The sequence below is a fragment of the Lygodium microphyllum genome, chromosome 3 (genome assembly GCF_053477565.2).
Source record: "Lygodium microphyllum isolate KBCC chromosome 3, Lygodium_microphyllum_v1.1.10, whole genome shotgun sequence".
Taxonomy (NCBI): Eukaryota; Viridiplantae; Streptophyta; class Polypodiopsida; order Schizaeales; family Lygodiaceae; genus Lygodium; species Lygodium microphyllum.
Genome location: NC_141137.1, coordinates 127082915 through 127104606, shown reverse-complemented (window position 1 = coordinate 127104606; position 21692 = coordinate 127082915). Strand labels below are relative to the sequence as shown.

At 39.9% G+C, this 21692-nt stretch overlaps 1 protein-coding gene and 1 pseudogene across 3 annotated transcripts in view; one reads left to right on the top strand and one right to left on the bottom strand.

Annotated features, from left to right (window-relative positions):
* Positions 1-14465, bottom strand: part of LOC148038872 (putative cyclic nucleotide-gated ion channel 20, chloroplastic) — a 207409-nt gene extending 192944 nt beyond the window's left edge. The window contains exon 1 of one of the 3 annotated variants that reach the window (XM_087674759.1): positions 13857-14465. In XM_087674759.1, coding sequence (XP_087530885.1) covers positions 13857-14261 — 405 coding nt within the window. In that variant the 5' untranslated portion in view covers positions 14262-14465. The remainder of the gene's footprint in view (positions 1-13856) is intronic. The other 2 variants (XM_087674758.1, XM_087674760.1) reach the window with 2 other exon arrangements.
* LOC148038873 (uncharacterized) lies at positions 7159-13436 on the top strand (annotated as a pseudogene).
* Positions 14466-21692: the final 7227 nt, after the last annotated feature.

Sequence of the window (21692 nt, the reverse complement as noted above, 5' to 3'; positions counted from 1 at the left end):
GCCTTTGCATCTAAGATTGAGAATTATACAATATGATTCAATTGCACCATACTTTTTGTTTTTGCAATTAAACCAGACACAAACTAGGTTGCATAACTCTATTTTCAAATAAGACCAGTTCTCTACAACTCCTTCTCAATGATAATCACACTAAGATAAAACACCTAAGTATAAAAAAAAGCCTCTATGTAAAGGAAAGATCAAAATTTTTAATCACATGATTAAGTAAATATTGCACCTACGGCATAACTAGAGTTAGAGTAAATTTACGAGCCCAAGACCCGAGAAAATCATAGGATGTCAAAGGCAAAAGTTCCTATAAGTTATGCTCCATAGATACTTAGTGATATCTGATGCCAATTGTTGGCCTAGGTCATTCATTTGGCCATAAGTGTCAGTTGATGACATTAGAGAAGTGGCGTTTAATGGTACCTAACCCCAATCTAATAGTTAAAGATGTCAGAGAGATACTCAGAAATGGAAGTTGCCTAGCCAATTTAATTACTGGCTAGTTAAATTATTTTTCTGGATACCAAAATTTTAATAGACAAATTTGTAATATTTAAATATTGAAAATTAATATTTAATTATACATAATGCTGAAAAAACCATTTGGGAAGGCTGCCACTTGTAAAGAATGCCTATGCAAGACTGAAAAACGTCTTTAGAGGCTAGAGAGAGACATTTTTAGTGCATTCAACTTGCAAGAGAGAGGGAGAAGATGATGCTAATTAGAGGATCTTCTGAGGCAGCCAAGGGTAGGAGAAGACAAATCAACAACACGTGGCAATATCTACAAGCTGTTAAGACAAGGCAATTGCAATAAATGATTGATTTTTTTTTCTTCTTCACAAAAAAGTTTGAATTTTCTCTCTCCTCAATATTCTCTCTCCTAACCTTGCTCCAAAAGATTACAACATTGAGATCACCAAAGGATGAGAAATTTTAGATTTCTCTCCTGTAAACCCTAATCTACAACAGAAATTAGGATTTAGCAATAACCTTAAGCAACGTGCCAAAAATTGGAAGTTCCAAGACTTGGATTCAACAAGGTTGAAGTTGTTTTTAGTCAAATTCAGGTGGAGGGACCAACAAATCAATGAAATTAGGGCATTTTTCATCTCCATCAAAGCGGATAAAGGCCAATTGCCTACCTAAATCAAGGGGCAAATTAGATTGAAGACTTACTAATCATTTTGGACACCAAGGGGAGTTAGAATACTAAAAGAGATGTGGAAAAACCCTGTACATCAAGTTCTTCAATTAAGTTAAAGAAATACCAAAAGAGATGCCAATTTTGGAGCCAATAAGGAACCCATTGCCCAAGATTGTAAGTTAACTTGCATTTCTTAATTTTGTAATAAATGTTGCTCCTATAACTAGGTTGTAATCAAGAAATTACCACCCCCATGGAAGGAAGGCTGGTTTCACTAAGCCTCAATTGACCCTTTGTTATCCACCAAATTTGGCTGAGATCTACTCCAAATGATTGAGAAATGCTGAGATCTCTTGAGAATTATTAGAGACGGTGAGAGAATGCAAAAGAAAAGAGAATTTCCTAGTCTCCAAGCAAGAAATGGCTGAAATTGATTGGTGCTTAATCTAATTGGCCCAAATTCCCATCGCCTACTACTAGGGGAAGTGCCCAGCTGCTGTTACCATCAGCTCCTAGTGCCAGAATTGCTATCCCCTATTGTTTCTAACCTTCCGGCTACTGCCTACTACCTCCAATGGTTGAGAACACATTTGAAAATTCTAACCAATAGCACCTTCTCTAACTCTCTCTAGGCTGAAAATTGATTGAATGGCTAACCCCTCAAAAACATTTTCTTAGTTTGCATGGGTATTTTTACCAAGTGGCCATCTTCTAAACCCATTTTTCAATATTATCCAACCATTTAATTAATTTTTAAAATTAAATAAATCTGAAAATTAATTTCAACTCTTCTGACCCTACGCAAATTTAAATATACCCATCCACAATTAAATTGGCTAAGCCATTTGCAACCTTGAGTGATCTCCAACCTCTGTTTACCCTTAGACTAGCATTATTTAATTATTCAATGCTAGTCCCTAGTGTCATCACTAACACTTACTAGCCAAACAACTGTCCTAGGGTCAAAATTAAAAACAATTGACCACCAAAATCCAACTGGCATAACTTATCACAACTTTTGCTTTTTGGCACCCACTGCATCCCCAAGGTCCTTGGCCTATTACCATGAAATAACTGCCATGTGCATCACATGTGCTAAACAACCATGCATATTTGACATATAACTTAATCAAATGTTATTGGAAAGATTTTTACATCTTAAAATTTCACATCTCCAAGATAGACAATGTCTATTACGTTCCCTGACTTAGGGTGACTTTGTTGATTGTAACAAGCAGTCTTCTTTATAGCAACCACAATTGAGGTGAAACCAACCTTCCTTCTCGGATAGGGTGATTTAACCTGATTCAGCACTTAATTACAGCAATTAGCAAATGAACATAAACTGAAATGCTCACTTTACCTTCATAAACTTGGACAGTCGACACCCTGTTGGCCCCAAAACTGACGCCCCTTTTGGTATTTCTTTAATTTCAATTGTTGATGGATAAATTACAAGCCGAGATTTCACGATCTCCTTGGCTGATTCAAAAGCCCCTTGCTGTTCCAATAATCAACAAAGCATTCAGGCAAATTGCCCCTTGATTTTCACCTAGGACTTGCTCTAATGGAACCCCAACTGGTCAAATGCTGCCCCAAATTCACAATAGATGGGCTGGCATCTGAAATCCTCACAATTCCACGCATTTCCAGTGCTGATTTCAGTGTACAATGCCTTTGACTGATGGCACGGGTCCCAACGTGGCTGCTAAACCCTAATTACTGCTGTAATTTAGGGTTTACAGCAGTAAACTCTCTACTGTCCACCAAATTTGGCTGTACTCTACTACCCATAGCTGAGAATTGTTGAGGATACTTGAGCATAGACTGGAGGAGATGAGAGAATGCTATAGAAAGAGAGAAAATCAGCTGAAATGTATCTTCTAATTCGTAGCTCTGATGACAAATCTGATGGCACCAACTGCTTCAAAAGGGGGGTAAAACACCAACTCAATCGGCGATCCCTCCTCTCCTACTGCCGCCTCTCTTGAGGCGGAACAGAAAACCTACTGCACCCTATCCTGTCACGGCGCGCGATCAATTGTCGTCTTCTCTCAGACCCAAATCTAATCACCTCCTCTCCCTCCACCAAGCTCCGAATGGCTACCATTCAGCTTTCACCACCCTCCAACAGCCTTCTCCCTAGTTGCATGGGAAAGTTTTGCCAAGTGGCAACCTTCCTAATGCATTTTCAACCATTAAATTAATTTTTCAGAATTAATTAATTCTGAAAATTAATTTCAGTCCTTTTGACCCTACTCAAAATTAAACATGCCCATTTGGAATGAAATTAGCTAGGCCATTTGCAACTTGGAGTGGTTCCCAACCTCTGTTGACCCTTAGACTAGCATTAATTAATTAATTAATGCTAGTCCCTAGTGTTGCCACTGACACTTAATGGCCAAACAATTGTCCTAGGGTCCAACCTGGCACCGACTGACCACCAAAACCCAGTTGGCATAACTTAACACAACTTTTGCCTTTAACACCTGCTGCATCGTCAGGGTCCTTGGCCCGTTCCCATGAAATAACTGCCATGTGCATCACGTGCTAAACAACCTTGCACATTTGATTAGTAACTTAATCAAATGTTACTAGCAAGATTAAAGCATCTCAAAATTTCACGTCCCCGTGACACACCTCCCCCTTGAAAACCTTCCAATCGTCCTCAATTGCCATGCATTGGGCCAAAGCAAAAGTATATTGCACTGGAATTTCAATTTGGCATGACAGTCACCACAACATTGGCCACTGTTGTCAAACCGTTAAATACGCGCAAAACTTATTGAAAATTTCCAGCCAACAAAACATAATAGAAAATTGAAAAATAGTCCAAAGCTATTGCTAGAAACCATTGGATGCATCCATAACTCATGTTTCTCAACCGTTCCGACTTCAAAACCACAGTAAAGCATATTCTCAGCATAAACCATGGCTGAAATTGTCAATGGCATTCGTTTACATGCGGCTGTCCATGGAATCAGCTGTAAACCATTAAAAATTGAGCATAACCTGATCATAAACAGATCATGGACTGATATGAGAACTAATCACAAATGGCTGCAAATGTGACTCCAAACTGATCACAAGCTGATGGTTTTAAAAAAACTGATCAAAAACTGATGCAAAACTGATCCCAAAGTGATCATAAACGGTTCTCAAACTGTTCAAAAACTGAGCTGAAACTAATCAAAAATTGATCTCAAAACTGAGGCAAAAACTCATGCCAAACTCGTCCAAAAACTCATGCATAAGTATAGTCTCAAAGCCGTGGTGACAACCATACTCATATACATGTATCTCACAGTGACTAGTACACTGAGTAGTGACCTCATGGCAGACATACTGTCAGCACAGTATCTTGGATCCACGCTGAATACATCCGAGATCCACTACATACGAGAGTTGTTCAAAATCGGTGGAGTGGAAGTGCTACCTCCCCCTTGAGCATCAGGCAATGCTCCGAACGCCCGCTCTGCTGAACCTGAGTAAGCCCGATCCAAAGTCGGCTCTAAATGAAAGGCATCGAGATAAAGTTACAACAACTGAGGATGGTTTGGCAAGTCATCCTCTTCCATCCATTTTGCATCCATTGGTGAATAATTTTGAAACTTCACCAAATATCTTCTGGAAACTTTACCTCTGACCTTCCTTTTCCTATGTGCCAAAATCTGCTCGGGTATCAAAATCTCATCTAGTTCCTCAACCTCTGGCTGAATTTCAGCAAATACATCTTCTGGCACATCACCACGAAAAGGTCTCAACAAACTGACATGAAAGGCATTGTGTATCTGCCAATGTGGAGGTAATTTCAGTCAATATGCAACATCACTGACCTTTTCCAACACTTGAAAGGGCCCATAGTATCTCATGCTTAACTTCGGATACAACCCCTCTCTTCCCTTCATCTTTTTCAGCCTTGCCTTTTCGAAACGCAGCAATATATAATCGCCCTCTGCAAACTACAAAGCACGTCTATGGCGATCAACTGCCCGCTTTTGCTTATCCAGTGATCTCTGAAGTGCATACTTTATCTTTGCATAGGCTATATCCAAGCTTTCCACAAAGCGATCAACCTCAAAGATCTTATCCTTAGTGTGCAAAATAGGTGGAACCTTCTTGCCACCCTCAACCACCTCAAATGGAGCCTTACCAATGAAACTATGCACCGTATTATTGTATGCAAACCATAGTGACAGGAAACGGCCGGAACGGCCCCCCGGCACGTGGAATCGTCATCCCCGGAATGTATCCGTCATGGACCGCGTTTCCAAATGATGGAACGTTCCCTGTCTCGTTTCAGACAAGGCCCTGTCTGAAACGGGACAGGGAACGCCACGTGGCAGGCAAAACTTACCTACGCCCGGTCGCCCGCATTCTGCTTCCGCCTGCGCTTCGCGTTCTACTCCCGCCTGCATCCTGCTCCAGGGACCCACCTGCATCCTGCCCCCAGCGGCCAGCCACCTTCATTCTCTTCCTTCTTCTTCTTTCTTCTCTTCCTTCTCTTCCCTCTCTTCCTTCTTCTTCTTTCTCTTCTTTCTCCTCCCACCTCCAACCTCTTCCTTCTCTTCCTTCTTCTTCTTTCTCTTCTTTCTCTTTCTTCTCTTCCTTCTCTTCTTCCTTCTACCTTCTCTTCACTTCTCCCTTCTCTTCTTCCTTCTTCCTTGAAGCTTCTTCCTTCTCTTCCTTCTTCTCCTTGAACCTTGAGTCTTCCTTCTAAGTTCTTTTCCAAGTTCCAAGTTCTCCTCTTTTCTTCTTCTTCTCCCTTCTCTCCATTTCCCTTCTCTCTGGACTCTTGAGTGAGTCTTGACTCTTGAGCCTTCTCCCTTCTCTCGAGCCTTCAATTTTCAGCCTTCAGTTTTTTCCTTCTCTCAACTCTTGAACCTTCAATTTTCAGCCTGAAATCATAAATGGCTTCATCTTTCCTCCCCGCTCGTCGGGTTGGTGGTCGAGGAAGAAGGTCTGATGATTGGTCATGGTGGGAAGAAGTAAATGCTAACCGCCCTTTAAGTCGTGGAGGATCTCGACCATGGACTTGCAAGCTTTGCCCATACAAGCGAACTAGTGGAGCAAACTAGGTAATCCATTGAGCCGAGCATTTGTATTTCAAATTTTTATTGATTTTAATTTTTCAAAGTTACTTACATATTAGAATATGGACTACCAATTGCCACTTGTTCCATTTTAATATTTATGCATAATCAGGTCCGAGCTCATCTCCTACATGAGCCAAATTCAGAGGTGCAGTTTTGTCCAAATGTGACCTTGGAGAAGTAAAGGGAGCTTCGTGACCGTGTAGCAGGTCAACAAGCTTATCTTGCATCTAAACCATGACGTGTTGCAGTTGACCCTGCAACTTTTGTGACACCATTCCCATCAGATGTATCTAGAGCAGGGTCAGTATCAGGAAGTGCTACCTCCACACCTGCTGCAGGCATTGCATCGGCCATGGCATCAACAACGCCACATGTTGCACGTAGACAAAGCACACTTGATGCTAGTTGGGATCCCAAGAAAAAGGAAGAGGTGGATACATCAGTGGCACGCTTTTTTTATCATGACCACATTCAATTTCGTGCAGCCAGGTCAAAGTATTTTAAATTGATGTGCAAGAAGATTTGTGAGTATGGCCCTTCATATGTACCTCCATCATCAGAGACCTTACGTACCACTTTGCTCGACAAAGGAAAAACGCCTTGTTGAGCAAGCAGCAATGACTAGAAAGAGCATGTGGGCTAAAAATGTAGTTTCTTTGATTACTGATGGTTGGAGTGATACACGCAAGCGATCCATTCATGGTATGGTTGCTTATTCTCGTGGAGAAATGTATTTCATATCTTCACATGATGCATCGGGGACAGGAAAGTCAACAGATGTACTTGCAGCAGAGTGGGTTACAAGTGTTGAGCTTATTAGCCCAGAGCATATTGTGGGATTTGTTGCAGATGGAGAGTCTGCAAATACGGCGGCATTATTATCCGCATATCACAGTTTCATATTGTATGGCTCATTGCTTGAACAACCTACTAAAGGATATTGGTAACCTGTCATGGATTGCATCTGTCATAGAGCAAGGAGCTCAAATGGTTAGCTTTGTTTTGAATCACCAATTTCTTCGCCATCACTTCTCTTTACGGTCGAAGAAGACACTTTTAAAATACTCTGATACCAGATTTGCCTTTAACTTCTTGATGCTAGGCAGGTTAAGAGAATGCAGTGGTGCCTTGAGGCAGTTATTTCTTAGTGATGAGTTTACCTCATCAACATTGGCAGATACTCCTACAGGTATCTTATGCTTGGAGAAAGCAAATAACTCCACTTTTTGGGATGATGTAAAGCGGATAGATGCTATGGTATCACCCATTGTACATTTATTGAGGTTTATGGATGCTATGCAACCTTGCATTGGCAAGTTATATGAGGCTATGGACAGGCTAAATGAAAAGTTGCAGGAGTTGGCACCAAATGATGAGGCATATGAGGAAATACACCATTTAGTTGTGACGAGGTGGAACTCCTATAGCTCACCCATGCATGCAGCTGCATTTGTTGTGGATTCTGAGTTCCAGGGCAAGGATCAAGAGAATGACACTGAGGTTATGGATGCATGGAGACTTATATTGTCTCGTCTAGTGCCTAATCATGGCACTACACGAAAGATCAGAGATCAGCTTTCATGTTATAGGACCTTTCGAGGTTCTTTTGGTTGTGGGGATGCATAGAAGGATCGCTGTAAGATTGGGGCAGCTTTGTGGTGGGAGAACTATGGTTCGGATGGTCTTGAGTTGCAGCAACTAGCCATCCGTATTTTGAGTCAATCAGTTAGCTCCTCTTGTTTGGAGCAATTGTGGAGTATCTACGCTCACATTGCTTCAAAGAAGAGGAACCGTCTTGGGGTGGAGGGGACAAACGATCTAGTATTCGTTAGTGCTAATTTGAGGATGTTATGTAACAGTATGACAACAAAGTCTGATCCATTCACAGAGTGGGAGATGCAACAAGAAGAGAAGACACATGCTAATGTTGAGGAAGATGCAGCAATTCATGGTACACATGATGATGAGGCTGGCACTTCAGGAGTGGCTAGAGCAGCCTCAGATCATGATCATGATCTTTAATTTAGCTTACTTATCACGAGTCTCATGATACATGAGTCATGACACATTTACATTATATATGATATTATGATCATTGATGACACTGTGACACTTGGGCTGTTGACAGTTGTGCCATGCCGATATTATATTTGTACTTGAGTCTTGCAATCTTGCAGTTGCCCTTTGGGCTATTTTGGTATGCCGCATTTTGCTTCAGTCTAGAGATTAGACTTTATATTTGTAGTCTTTTTTGGGGCAATGAGCATGTTCTTTCAAAGATTAGACTTCAATTTCATATTTGTAATCTTTTAAGTTTTTTGGCAGCAATGGTACCATAGGCATATTCTTTTACTATTTAGCTTAGACTTTAAAGTTTAGTTCATTGTTCATTGTTTTATCATTTATGATTTTTGCCATATGTATTATGGATTTTATTATTTATAATTGAATAGCTTACCTCTTGAGCCTTGTAAGTTGCAATTCAATTTCTAATGAATAGTTTTAGAATAATGCATGATATCTTAAAGTTAAAACTTAAAATGATTTGTCCTTGTGGATTATATACCTTGGTTTTAAGTTTTAACACTCCAGAGTCCACATGGATTATAAGTGAAATATTAAATTTTTTTCATGAATTTTGATTTTTTAAATGCCGTTCCCGTTCCCACGTCTCCGTTCCCTAGGTTTGGAGTTCCCGTCCCCGTCCCCGTCCCCGTTCCCCCTTTCATGTTTCTATGATGCAAACTCAACCAATGGCAAATACTGCTCCCACTGTGTCTTGTGGTCTGAAACATAGCACCTCAAAAGATCCAACACTGTGGAATTTGCTTCCTCCAACTGACCACCTATCTGTGGATGGAATGATGATGAGAATTTCAGCGTCGTACCCATACTTTCAAACAACCCCTTCCAGAATACTTGAAAATGTGATGCATAAATAATCATGCCATATGATCAACCTTTGTCTTCTTCCTCACCGGAATGAAATGGACTTGTTTGCTAAATGTAATATATTAAATATATAAAAGAAGAAAATTATCGCCCCACGGCGGCGTATCGAGCTGGTGTGTGTGAGGGGGGATGGAGAAGCCAGCAAGCTCCTCGCTGGAGCTTGCTCGGCTCCCTCACCATGCATGCTGACAGGTAAGGGGAAAAGGATTCCCTCCCCTCCCCTATTTAATGAGGGAGGGCCGCACGGATAACGAGGAAAAGGAGGAGGAGAACAACATACTCGCCGCCCTGCCCGATTTCTGCCGCCTGAACACTGCCACTGGAGAGGAGGAGGCATCGTGTCGCTGCCAAAGGTCGTAGAAGATCTGTCGAGCCACCGCCACCGCTGCCACCCTCGTAGCCGTCGGATGGCTGGCTATCTTCCCCCCCCCCCCCTCCCCCCCAACGTCAGTGAAGCTTCTCTAGAAAGCTTTCTAAGGGCGGGGCTAATTAAGTCCCCCTTTCACCCCCCTTATGTCCCTTTTAACCTTTTCACCCCCCCCATACTCTTTTTTACACAACCCCCCTAAGCCTTTTTTTTATCCCCCATGTCCCCATTATTTCTTTCTTTTTTCCCCTCTCATTCCCACCTAGACCCCAAATCCAAACCATCATGGGCCCCGGATGTTGTCCCGTGAAGAGTAGAGAGGAATAGGGTGGAAGAAGATAAAGAAGAGAAAGAAAGGAGTGAAGGAGGAAGAGTAGAGTAAAATAGGGTGGGAGAAGATAAAGAAGAGAAAGTGAGGAGTGAAGGAGGAAGAGTAGAGTGGAAGAGAGGAGTGAAGGAGAAAGAGTAGGGTGAAGGAAGAAATAGGGTGGGAAAGGATAAAGAAGAGTAAGAGAGGAGTAAAAGAGGAAGAGTAGAGAAGGAATAGAGGGAGGTAGAAGAGAAAAAAAAAGAGGGAAAAAGAGAAGTGAAGGAGGAAGAGTAGGGAAGGAGAAGGAAAAAGGTAGAGGAAGTGCAAGAAAAGAGAATAATTTCCTTCTATACCTTTTACCCCAAGCCCTAAGTTCTCCAAAGGTTCATGTGGTTACAAAATCACACTCACCCATAAACTCTTTGCCAAGTATATACCCTGTAGGGCCTTCTTAGGCTTTATAAATCTTTTCCTCTCCGATGAAGCTAAGAACCTAAGGTCCTATTATTCCTTCTCGTGATCAACCATTTAAACGGCACCTTGCCTCGAAAGAGAGACGGTGGAAATTCGGAAGAAAGAGTAAAAGCTACCTTCACGTTCGAACTGCGATGCCGCCTAAGAAAGTCCAAGGAGTAGCTACGGGAGGGTCATCTCCCAGTATCCATGTGGATATCTCACCCCAAAACCAGGTTTTTCCTTCTTGGCTTTAAATCGGTTTTAAGTCAATCATGCAAAGAGAAATTGTTACGGATAGGATATATTTTTCCGAGTTATTTACAATGAAGGAGTTTAGTTTAATTGAACAAATGATAATGTATAGAACATAGTTTCCTTCGAATAGCATCATGCATTATAACGAATTACAAGAACCTGCAACCAGTAGGAAAACGCAGGTGAGGAGAGAGAAATACTAAAAACGCAGGCAGCAGGTGAGAGAAAGACTAAAAACACAGGCAAGACAGCCTGCAGGAGAGAGAAAGACCAAAAACGCAAGCAGGACAGCTTGCAGGAGAGAGAAATACTAAAAACGTAGGCAGAGGATGTAGGGCAGCAGGTCTACACAGGAACAATAGTCGCCTGGCTACAATCAGCTCAAAACTACGTAAAGAGGGCTGGAAATCAGGTGCCAACTGATGGAGATAGCAATGGACAGCTTTGGCTGAGATGTCCTCTGCGAAACGAGGTGTGGGCAGCAAGCTGAAACACCTGAAATCTACAAAACCGAGATTTTGATGCAGCGGAAGAAGAAGAGAAGTGGATGCCAAACCCGCCACCTGTCTTTGCCTTCACTGGAGTGGAGGATCTTTGCAGCTAGGTGAGCAAATCAAGCTCTGATACCATATCAAAAGATGACGTACCAGCAAGACAGTAGGGTTGGCGAGGAGAAACACGGAGTGAACTTGACAAACATGGAGAAGAGAAGAGAAGAGAGAAGAAACTCTAATGAATGGAATGATGAAGTTCTAAATCATGGAGTGAATGTGATACAAGGGAACAAGGGTGCCGTAGCACAGGGAAGATGATGAAGATAGCCACAAACCACGAACCACATGAAGGGGTGTGAGGGTAGTGGAGAGGCTAGAGAGAAGAGGTGACGGACTGATGAATCAGCCGTAAGGAATGAATGAGAGAGTAGCCTGTAAATAGACACGGTCAGTCTAGGATGGTGCCCCTTTTGGGGCTACAAACCCTAAACGCAAAACACAAAAACGCAAACTGCGGGTGAAGGGTGAAGGGTTTCTCAACAACAAGAGGGCAACATGACTTCAAATACTACATCATCTCTTTATTCTCCCAAGCCAAATCCATCCAAAAACAAGTAGGAGTGGGTCTGATAGCTTGCTCCACAAGTTTCCAATATGGCTAGAGAGACATCAAACTACCATGGAGTCCAAAGCTAGGTACTCTCTAAAGAAACCTAGGCCTTTGATCTAAAAGCTCTCTGCAAAAATAGGAACAATAGGTGGGCAAGATGACTTCAAACACTATATCACCACTTCATTCTATGAGAGGGTGCAATGGAAAGATGAAAGTGAACACGAAGAGAAGGAGACAATGAGAGAACACATGTGAAAGAAGGAACAATGTGACTGCAATGGTTGAATCTACAAGGCTACAATAGTCAACCCCAACACGCAGCTCTATGCGTCAGTGTGTGGCCCTCGGTCAAGATTCAAGCTCACAATTGCGCTAATTTTACCACTAGCCAAGGCCCAAATCTAGCTACGCTAGACGATGTATACTATGTCCCCCAGCTTGGGGTGAAGTTGTTATCCATTCAACAACTTTGCCAGTTGGGATGAGCAATTTTCTTTACAATGACCACAATCAAGGTCCTTGACTCTCAACCCGGTTTAGTAACTACTCGCAGCAAGGCACAACCTAGTGGCCTATACCACATGACCCAGTTCCTTTTTGAGCCGATCGTCAAGGGATCAGAGTTCCATCACTTCCAAGCTTTAGCCGCTATACAGGAGCCCATGAACAATGAGTGTCTTTGGCATTTCCACTTGGGACATCTGGAATACGGCTCTCTTTATGCATTGTCACATCAATAGATGGTTGAAGGCCTTCCATGCCTCAACCTATCTCGAGATGTTTGTAAAGCTGGTCAACTCGAGAAGTAGCACAATACCCCATTTCCTCAATAGTCCCCATATAAAGTTGAGGTGCCTCTTACAATGTTTTGTGTTGACCTTTGTGGGCTGACATCCACCGTCCCATTAAATGGTGTGTTGTACTTCTTTTTTATAGTGGATGATCATTCTAGATACATGTGGGCATTTACATATTTCTCTGCTTGGGTGCTACCCGTTCATTACCAAGCTAGTAATCATTTAGGATGTATGCGGAATGATAGTGGTGGCGAGTTTACCTCCCACGAATTTTCCGAGTTTCTACTAGAGCATGGCATCTCGCGCCAACTTACGTCTCCCCCTCTCAAAAAAGAGTCGTAGAGGTATCTATTGCCAAAAAGCCAGTAAACAAACCAATCTTCTGCAAAATTCCAAATGCTCTAAGACCTTAACTCCCCAAAAAGCTGGTGATAAAAGAAGATTCATTCAAATCTACCTCTCAAACAGAGTAAGAGGAACATATACACAAAATCTCTTGGTCTAAAAGGATCACATACTAGCACTTTCAGCATTCTGAAGCTAACATGAGACAGAGAATCCATTGACTCTTCTACCCTCAGGACATGAAGAAACACCATACAGTTAATCAGACCCCTGTGAGAATCAAGGGCTGTTGAGAGAAAAGAGGTGGTTGACAGCTGCATGAAAATGCATTGATCAGCCTGCATACTAGGGTTTTCATGCGGGCACAATTTAGATTCAAGAACTTCTTTGTCTACTATTGCCTCTATTGGTCTCCAATTTGACTGTTGAACAATCATTCAACTTCATGTGACTGCCTGCTTCTGCTGCAGCTTCATTCTCTGCCTCTGCTATGAAATCTTCTGCTGCAGCCTCATTTACTGCCTTTGTTACAACTTCCTTAACCACATCAGCTGTGAACAATCTGCCTGCTGTCAATTTCAGCCACAGGTCTTAGAGTCAATCCTGTACAGTTGCATGTGTGCATGTGTGCATGTGTGAGTATGTACAAGGCTCTCTCTTTAGCCTACAGAGCTACAGGTTCAAAATTTTAGATGTATGGTTATCAAGATAAAGTGGTAAGGAGTTGACAGCATGTTGTGTCGAGTAATAATCAGAAAATGTCTTCTAAGCAAGATTGTGATTATAGAGTCAAAATGGCCAACACTTGTGATACCGTTAAAAAATGTTCTGAAAAGAGTGATTGATATTTTCTTCTCAAAAAAAATGTCATGCACCTCTGCTTGTGAGATGTAGCCTAATCGGGTCAATCCATTGCAGGTGGTTTGTTTGTTGAAGGGTTGCATATAATTATATATAATTATAAATATATCCAGAACAAATGACATTTCCAGCACACAGGGAAAGGCAGTCAAACCTTTTGTTCCAGGAGCGGGAGGTCATAATCCTGCACATCATTGTCAAAATAAACGGGGCAAGTGGTGCAGAAGGGGTCATTGCACTTGCCAAGTGGCCCTGATCGGAGGAGATGTTCGTAATGGCTGTGTTGTTGAGACCGCCGCCTGACAGGATTGGATAACGACGGCATGGTACTGAGGAAGGCATCGTTGTTGCTAGGGCGGCTGTCGGCTGTATTGGCACTGTTCTCGATCCTGAAGGGGCCACTGAAGAAACGCTTGTCCATGGAAGATCTTCCTATCGGCATAGGGCCACTGAAGCAGCTACTGCCGATGGGAAGCCGCCTCCGGGGATGCCATGTGGGGCTTCTGACGCCGGCTAGAGCGGCGAGCATGGAGACGTCGTCGGGCTCGTCTGCCGCCATGAATTCCTGTTACTCTGTGGAGCCGGGGGAAGAGCCCTAGCGCGGGAGACTGTGTGAGGATGAGGAGGAAGAGGTCTGGTGGCCGATCAAGACTGAATTGTTTTGGTCGTTGAGGCTCGAGAGAGCGCAGGCTCGCACGGCACGGCGTCGAGACTGGGGAGTCGGGAGTCAAGAGGAGTGTCGCTCTTTTCTGTCTGGATGGTTGACTTGGACAAGATGACGTCGACTCTTTGACCGGTTGGCCTGGCCGGGATTTCAGCCACGCGGGCCGCCATGAAAACGGATGTACTAGTAAATCTTTCCAGGAGACCTTTAAAATTTCAGTGCCTAGAAATGGAATCCGAAGGACACCAGCCCCCCTTCTTTTCAATTTTCAATTGGAAGGGTGCATTACTTTTGTTATTGTAAGTTTTAGTGTTCTTGTGCACAAAATGTCAGATCGCTTCTCAGCAGCGCAAGCAATTTCATGTGGCAACTCTGTTTGCCCTCACTTCCTTACCACACATTACTAGGCACTCCGCGCCTACACTCGCGATTTTTGCCGGGGGGCGGGTGCTGGTGGACGCGTGGCACCCGCCCCCGCGTTCTCTTTCTTTTTTGTGGGGGAGGTGGGGGGCTGCCATGTGGCACCCGCCCCCCACCTCTCTTTAACTAATAGTATAGATATTTTGGCTTCATCCTCTCTCTCTCTCTCTCTCTCTCTCTCTCTCTCTCTCTCTCTCTCTCTCTCTCTCCACTACTTTCTATTGCCTGCCAACTTCGCTTACGTCACATTGTTTTACGTAAGTTCAAAGAGAGAGAGAGAGCGTGTGTGTGTGTGTGTGTGTGTGTGTGCATGCGTGTGTTCGTGCATGGATGGCATGCTACATACAGAGAGAAAGAGAGGGAGGGAGGGAGAGTGAGAGATTTAAAAAGAGAACACCACATTGTGCTAGCAAAGCAATGAAGATATGTGAGGTTATATTTCTCTCTTAGTTCTCTCTCTCTCTCTCTCTCTCTCTCTCTCTCTCTCTCTCTCTCTCTCTCTCTCTCTCTCTCTCATAGCTCTCTCTCTTACACATTCTTCTAACGATTTTAAATATACCATAATACTCTTGTAAAATTATACACATACCAAATAAATGCTTTAAAAAAAAGAATGTATATCTTTATGACACTCTAAAAGCATAATATGTGCGAGTAGGATGGGAGTATTAGATCGTTACCACAAAGACTTTTGGCCTATGCAAATCCACCTTTGTTTATTCAAGCTATTTAAAGCATGCATCAATGCCATGAAAGAAAGATAAAACGAGACAATTTATAGATTTTGTAATATAAAAGGCTAAACACACATTTGCATTTAGATGTATATAGACTTGTATATACATGTAATGCATTTTGTGTATCAAACTTGTAAACTTGTATCCTCATTACAAAATTGTAACATATACACGTATCCTTTGTTTCAATCATTGAGTGTAAGAAATCACATGCTTGCTTTGTGTGATATCTAAAAGTAGCTCTTATATATTCAAAGGTAATACACACAAGTGAAGTAGAGCTCGAGACTATAGTTTGCTATGGACATTGTGCTGAAAACTTTACACCATAAAGTTAGATATAAAACATTTTAGTATAAGCGAACCGTGAAGTTAGATATAAGATGTTCCACTCTTTGTCTATGCCTATCCAATTGTATCGAAGCATTACAAAAAGGGCCTTAATGTCAACAAAAATAAGAAGTTCTCCAAGAGGCCTAACCAAAATGGAACTTTTTTTTCAAGGAATCATTAAAAAAAGTGTCATCCTCCAATACAACATGAACAAGTAAAGCATGTCCTAGCGCTATTATCTGTCCTAGTGATGGCATAGGGGACGTGATGGCCTTTTCTCTTTTTCTTGCACCTAAATTTGTAGAAAATCACAATGTAAATATAGATATATCTAACAATTGATGAAGATAATTTCATTCCAAAAAAACAATAGTTGGTGGCTTACTATCTATGATTTTGAGATCATCAAAATGTCTTATTCTAATCAGCCTCACCCATGTGTACTCAAAAATACAAAGTATATCGTAGTGTACGACCTCCATAAAAACTAGAAACATGATCTCTATATTAACATATGTCTTGCTTTTATAATATCATGCTTTGTTACTGCACATAAGATGCATTATAGTTTCTTTTTATATTCAAAAGCTGGATAACCACCCCAATCTTAGTATAGGCCTTTACAAAAGTTGAGTAGATTAAGTATGTGCTCGCCAAAAATGGCACAAAGAGCCTTTCACATATGTCCAAGGCAGTGACCTTACAGAGTGTCAAATTTCAACAAATTTATCTCTACCAAAATGTAATATATATCATTTCACATTCTAAACTATATCCTTGCACACATCTTTGCAAAAAAAAAAAGCATATCATTGCACCTTCTGAAGTACATCCTTGTATATAATGTTTATCATGATATTCATATCTCTTCATTTTCATCTAGTAAGACTTGCACATTGCATGAGGATTTCACCCTTGAAAATACATGTAATTGTCCATGTGTGAATATGGGTGCTTTTAAATAATACCCAACAACAATCTAGCATTGTGACTTATTGATCGTCGTAGCAAATGCAAGTTCAATAGGAATTTGTATTTGCTTCATAATAAATGGAAATTGCAAAGCGATTTTAGGGGTGAAAACTTATTTTCTTTACTCGTTCTTATTATTATCTCAATGTCTATCAAAAGGCTTACATATTAATCACATGCCATTACACAAACATTTCCTAGATTTAAGTTTTCAAGAAGAAGAATAAGTGCATTCGTCTTTAGCAATAATAAATGAGGAGAAAATCCACCTTCAAGATCTAGTATGTTTAAGTACTCTACAAAGTACAAATTTAAGTTATCATCTGTCTTTGCAATTAAATTCATACTATAGTACTGGATAACCTCTCTTGGCATCAATTGTAATGCATGATAATTCAAAGCAGCCACCTCTGTATTTCGTAATGCAAGTATAGCACATTCACTAAAATATGCTCCAAACTCATTCATAGTGGACACTTCATTGTAGACACTATCACCAAAGTTCTAACAGAATGTCTCTTTTAACACCATACTATATGGAATACATAACTTAATCACAATTTTTTGTAATGCCCACTTCATCCCCTATTCCTTGAATCTAGCTAATGAACCCATTATCTATCACGTTACCAACCATTGACATTTGCATATTCTCAGACAACCTTAACATCCTAAATACTACCACAAATGAGAGTAACATAGTGCAACATTAGCAATATTCTCATGGAAGCCATTCATCACAATTAGTAAGGTTTGTCTAAAATCACCTCCAAGTAAAGTGATATTTTCACCAAATGATTTATCACAATTGATAATATTCCTCAAAGTTATATTAATTGCTTTAAATACATATTGGTGCATCATGGGAGCCCCATCCCATAAAATAAGACTCGATTGCCTAAGCAATTGAGTAAGATCGCTCTAAACATAAATATTACAAGTGGATCAATTACCTAGTTCTAATGGAATATAATTGAACTATAAGACCACCTAGTAAAAGCAAGGTAGCAATGCTAGATGATGTTGTTGCTAATGCTATATGATGAGCACTATGTAACTTAGCAGGTAAACACTTATAAAGAAACAGCTTCCAATGTTGACCAAGCTCATAAAAGACCAAAATTGCAACAAACAAATTACAAAGTTGAGCATCAGTTTGCATAGAGACAACTTCTTCTAAGCACATAATATACTCATTATCACTCCCTAACATGCATTTTGTGATGCAAGCTTCTTTACAAGTATTGTATATTTCATTGTCAACAATGCGCAAATCCTCAAAAGACGTACATTCTTGAGACATTGTTAGATGTATTCATAAGTAACAACGCTCACCGCATGTAGATGCCACAAAGTATATTTGACTGCACGTATTTCCATGCATTTTATTGGTCTACATTTTTCATTATGCATTCCACACCTAATATGTTGGAAAGTCTTGATAGCGAATAGTTCAAGTCACTAGATAAATATGATTACATACAAAGCATTCTCTAATATCTTCATTTTGCATAACATCTAATATATTATCTATATCTTGGAACACCACACAATTTTCATCTCACACAAGTGCAACTACGCGTGTTGTATATTAGACTTCTCGTTATGTAGTACACAATCATATATTTGCCAACATGCCTCCAAAGCAAAAACATATCATGCATCTAAATTACATTAGATCTCATTTGCTTTATAATGCTCATACCATTCAATGTTGAATCCCCAACAAAGAATTTGATGATTGCACGGTCATGCCTCTTGTATGCATATTTGCAAAAATACTCAATACTTGCCATTATTGAGCATACCCATTTATATGTGCATTATATTTTCTACTTAAGTAAGGATGTTATGAAACAACTCATCAATTATCAATAATATTACCCTTTATCGTGAACATGTTTCCATCGTCTTGTCTTCCATAGATGAGATAGCCATAGCTATCAATGGTTGTCATATCCACAATATTTTAGGAATATTTTTAGTACATTGACTATCATCCATGCAATGACTCTTGGGGTTCAATGCGTCGCAAGGGCCATGAGCATTGCAACCTAAAATTATTTTAAATAAATTTAAAAACATTAATTTATTGGAAAACTTAACACAAATAAAGATGTCATAATGGCACATTTCAAAGGATGCTTCAAATTAGTAAAGTATGGGAATGTGGTAGCTCTCACATTTGAAACTCAATCACGCTAGCATAACCTACAACATTTCCAAACATGATTTTTTTCAATAATATATGCGTCATATCAATATGTTTTTTATGAGACACTCGAGTAGTTAAATCAAGATAGTCATAAGCACTCTATCAAGGTGAAAAAGTATCGGTTATATTTGACCACTCAAGGTTACATGTCTTTGTTATAAAAAGATCAAGTTTTCCTTGCTCCACACTATAGCCATGGCATCCTACTACAACTAATACATGTGACTTAGTCCACTCGTAAAAGAAGATGGTAAAACCACCATTTTGCTAATAGAGGTACCAATAATTTGTGCTAGCCTATTATCCATCGATCACATCATGTTTGCTAAGCCTTTATAAACTTGTGAGTGTAAAATTGATCTATTTTGACGATATCAAGCCAACCTTATTGCTTTATACTGCAATAAGCATCAACAATAAATTATTATAATAGTCAACTACTATGCAACATACACACTTTAGTATCTTCACACACTTCAACTTGAATTGCATAAAATCGCATTTGAGTAACATAAATCCTTATTGGGCAGTTCATGTATATTAATTGGAATATTAATAATACTATAAGGAACCTATATGTACAAGTCATTATCACCCACAGGGAGAAAAAGGACAAATAGCATTAGTATATATTCATTATGTAAGTTTGAAATAGTAATACAATGTCTATCTTGACTACAAACATGAATGTCTCAACAATCAAGAGTATTTTCATCACCTTGGCCTAGCATGATAGCTACAACCTCAATTGCTACTAGAGTTGAGTAGTATCTATTAGTTTATTGAAATAAAAAATAGTCATTCTTAAATAATGCAAGGGATTATTTTACAATAGCATATCCACACACCTAAAATCTTGTGCATATAGATTGTATTGATGCATCATAGATTGAAGCTCCCCAAGTAAATTTGATAGCAAATCAAGCATAACCCCCAATGAAGCAAATAACCCATGCCCAGTATCATAAACATGAATTTGTGGAAATGTTGGCCTTTTTTGTTATTGCATATTAGGAAGTAGACAATCTATACAATGACAAATGGAGATGTGCACTCTAAAGGTGCAAGCATTTAGAGCAATAGATAAAAGCTCATCAACATTGGCACCATGTGACACAAATGCAAGAGCACTATTATATGTGTGTAAATTATTTTTCAATACTCTACTTTGAGGATGCATATTATGCAACAATTATGCAATGGTTGTGGTGGACATTACAATGATGGCTCACTACATTTCCATTCTGATAACAATGTTTACAAAACAAAACTAATCCTTCCACTTGAGTTTGGCATCGCTATAATTTAGCTAAACGTTGCTCACATATCTCAAAAAGACTTCCCATAGAATCAACAACCAAGTCTTGAAAAAGTAATATTGTAGTTGTAGAATGAACACCCATTGCAAGTAAAGTACACAAATTTGAGCAAAATCCTCCATTTTAACATGTGTCTTATTAATCATAGGATTTTCTAAATTCTAGTGATTTCTAGTGCCATAGTTCTTGTTGAAGATAGAGACATGGTCAATGTGTATCATAGTCAAATTCACAACAAATTGCCTTTGAGTTGGTTCATTATTCCCATTCAAAATTTCCACATGAGGAGGCATGTTTTGAATGGTGTGCATCAAAATATTAACTCCCATATGAATGGAGCTATCATGATTTAAACCTCCTCTTTGTGAAATGTTTTGGCACCCGATTGGTATACCTATAACTTTAGGCTTCTTAGCATTTACTCAAACCTTTATTTATCTTGAAACAATTGGAGATCCTCAAAGCTTTTGTCAATATCAACGGCTTTCTTGGATGTTATTGATGGGTGTCATTAAGTTCTACAATCACATAATCTAAACATTGAGAGAGAGAGAGAGAGAGAGAGAGAGAGAGAACCAAACTAGTGCATATGCATTTAACATTAAATTATCTTGATATTTCAAATAGAGGCTCATTGGAGATTAGAGAATTACCTTTGTCACAATGAAAATGATAATATAGTATAGATATTTATGTATGCATAACTAAATATTAAATATTAAACCATAGTGTAAGCATCATCAATTGTTTTTAACTTTAAGTAGTGTTAAGACTATCTTTTTACACATATACAATGCTTTATATAAGACATACAAAGAGAGAGACAAATAGAGATTTTGTCTAATCACCAAAGTGATCCCTCAAAACCTATCACTCAAACCTACCAAGTAAATATGCCACACTTGAATATGTGTGCATGGTATGCCTATAACTTTAGGCTTCTTAGCATTTACTCAAACCTTTACTTAGATTGAAACAAATAGAGATCTAAATGATTCTCAAAACTTTTTCCAATATCAGTTACTTTCTTCAATGTTATGGGTAGGTATCATTAAGTTCTATAACCATTAAGATGCTTGGATCAAGGTCGCATGTTCTTGAATATTATGGATAGGGCATCAAAAAGTTTGTTACATCAAAAGTGTGGCATATTTTCTTAGCAGATTGAATGAAGTTCATAAAAACAAAGCTAGTAACACACACACACACACACACACACACACACACACACACACACACGCACGCACGCACGCACGCACGCACGCACGCACGCACGCACGCACACACACACACACACACACACACACACACACACACACACACACACACA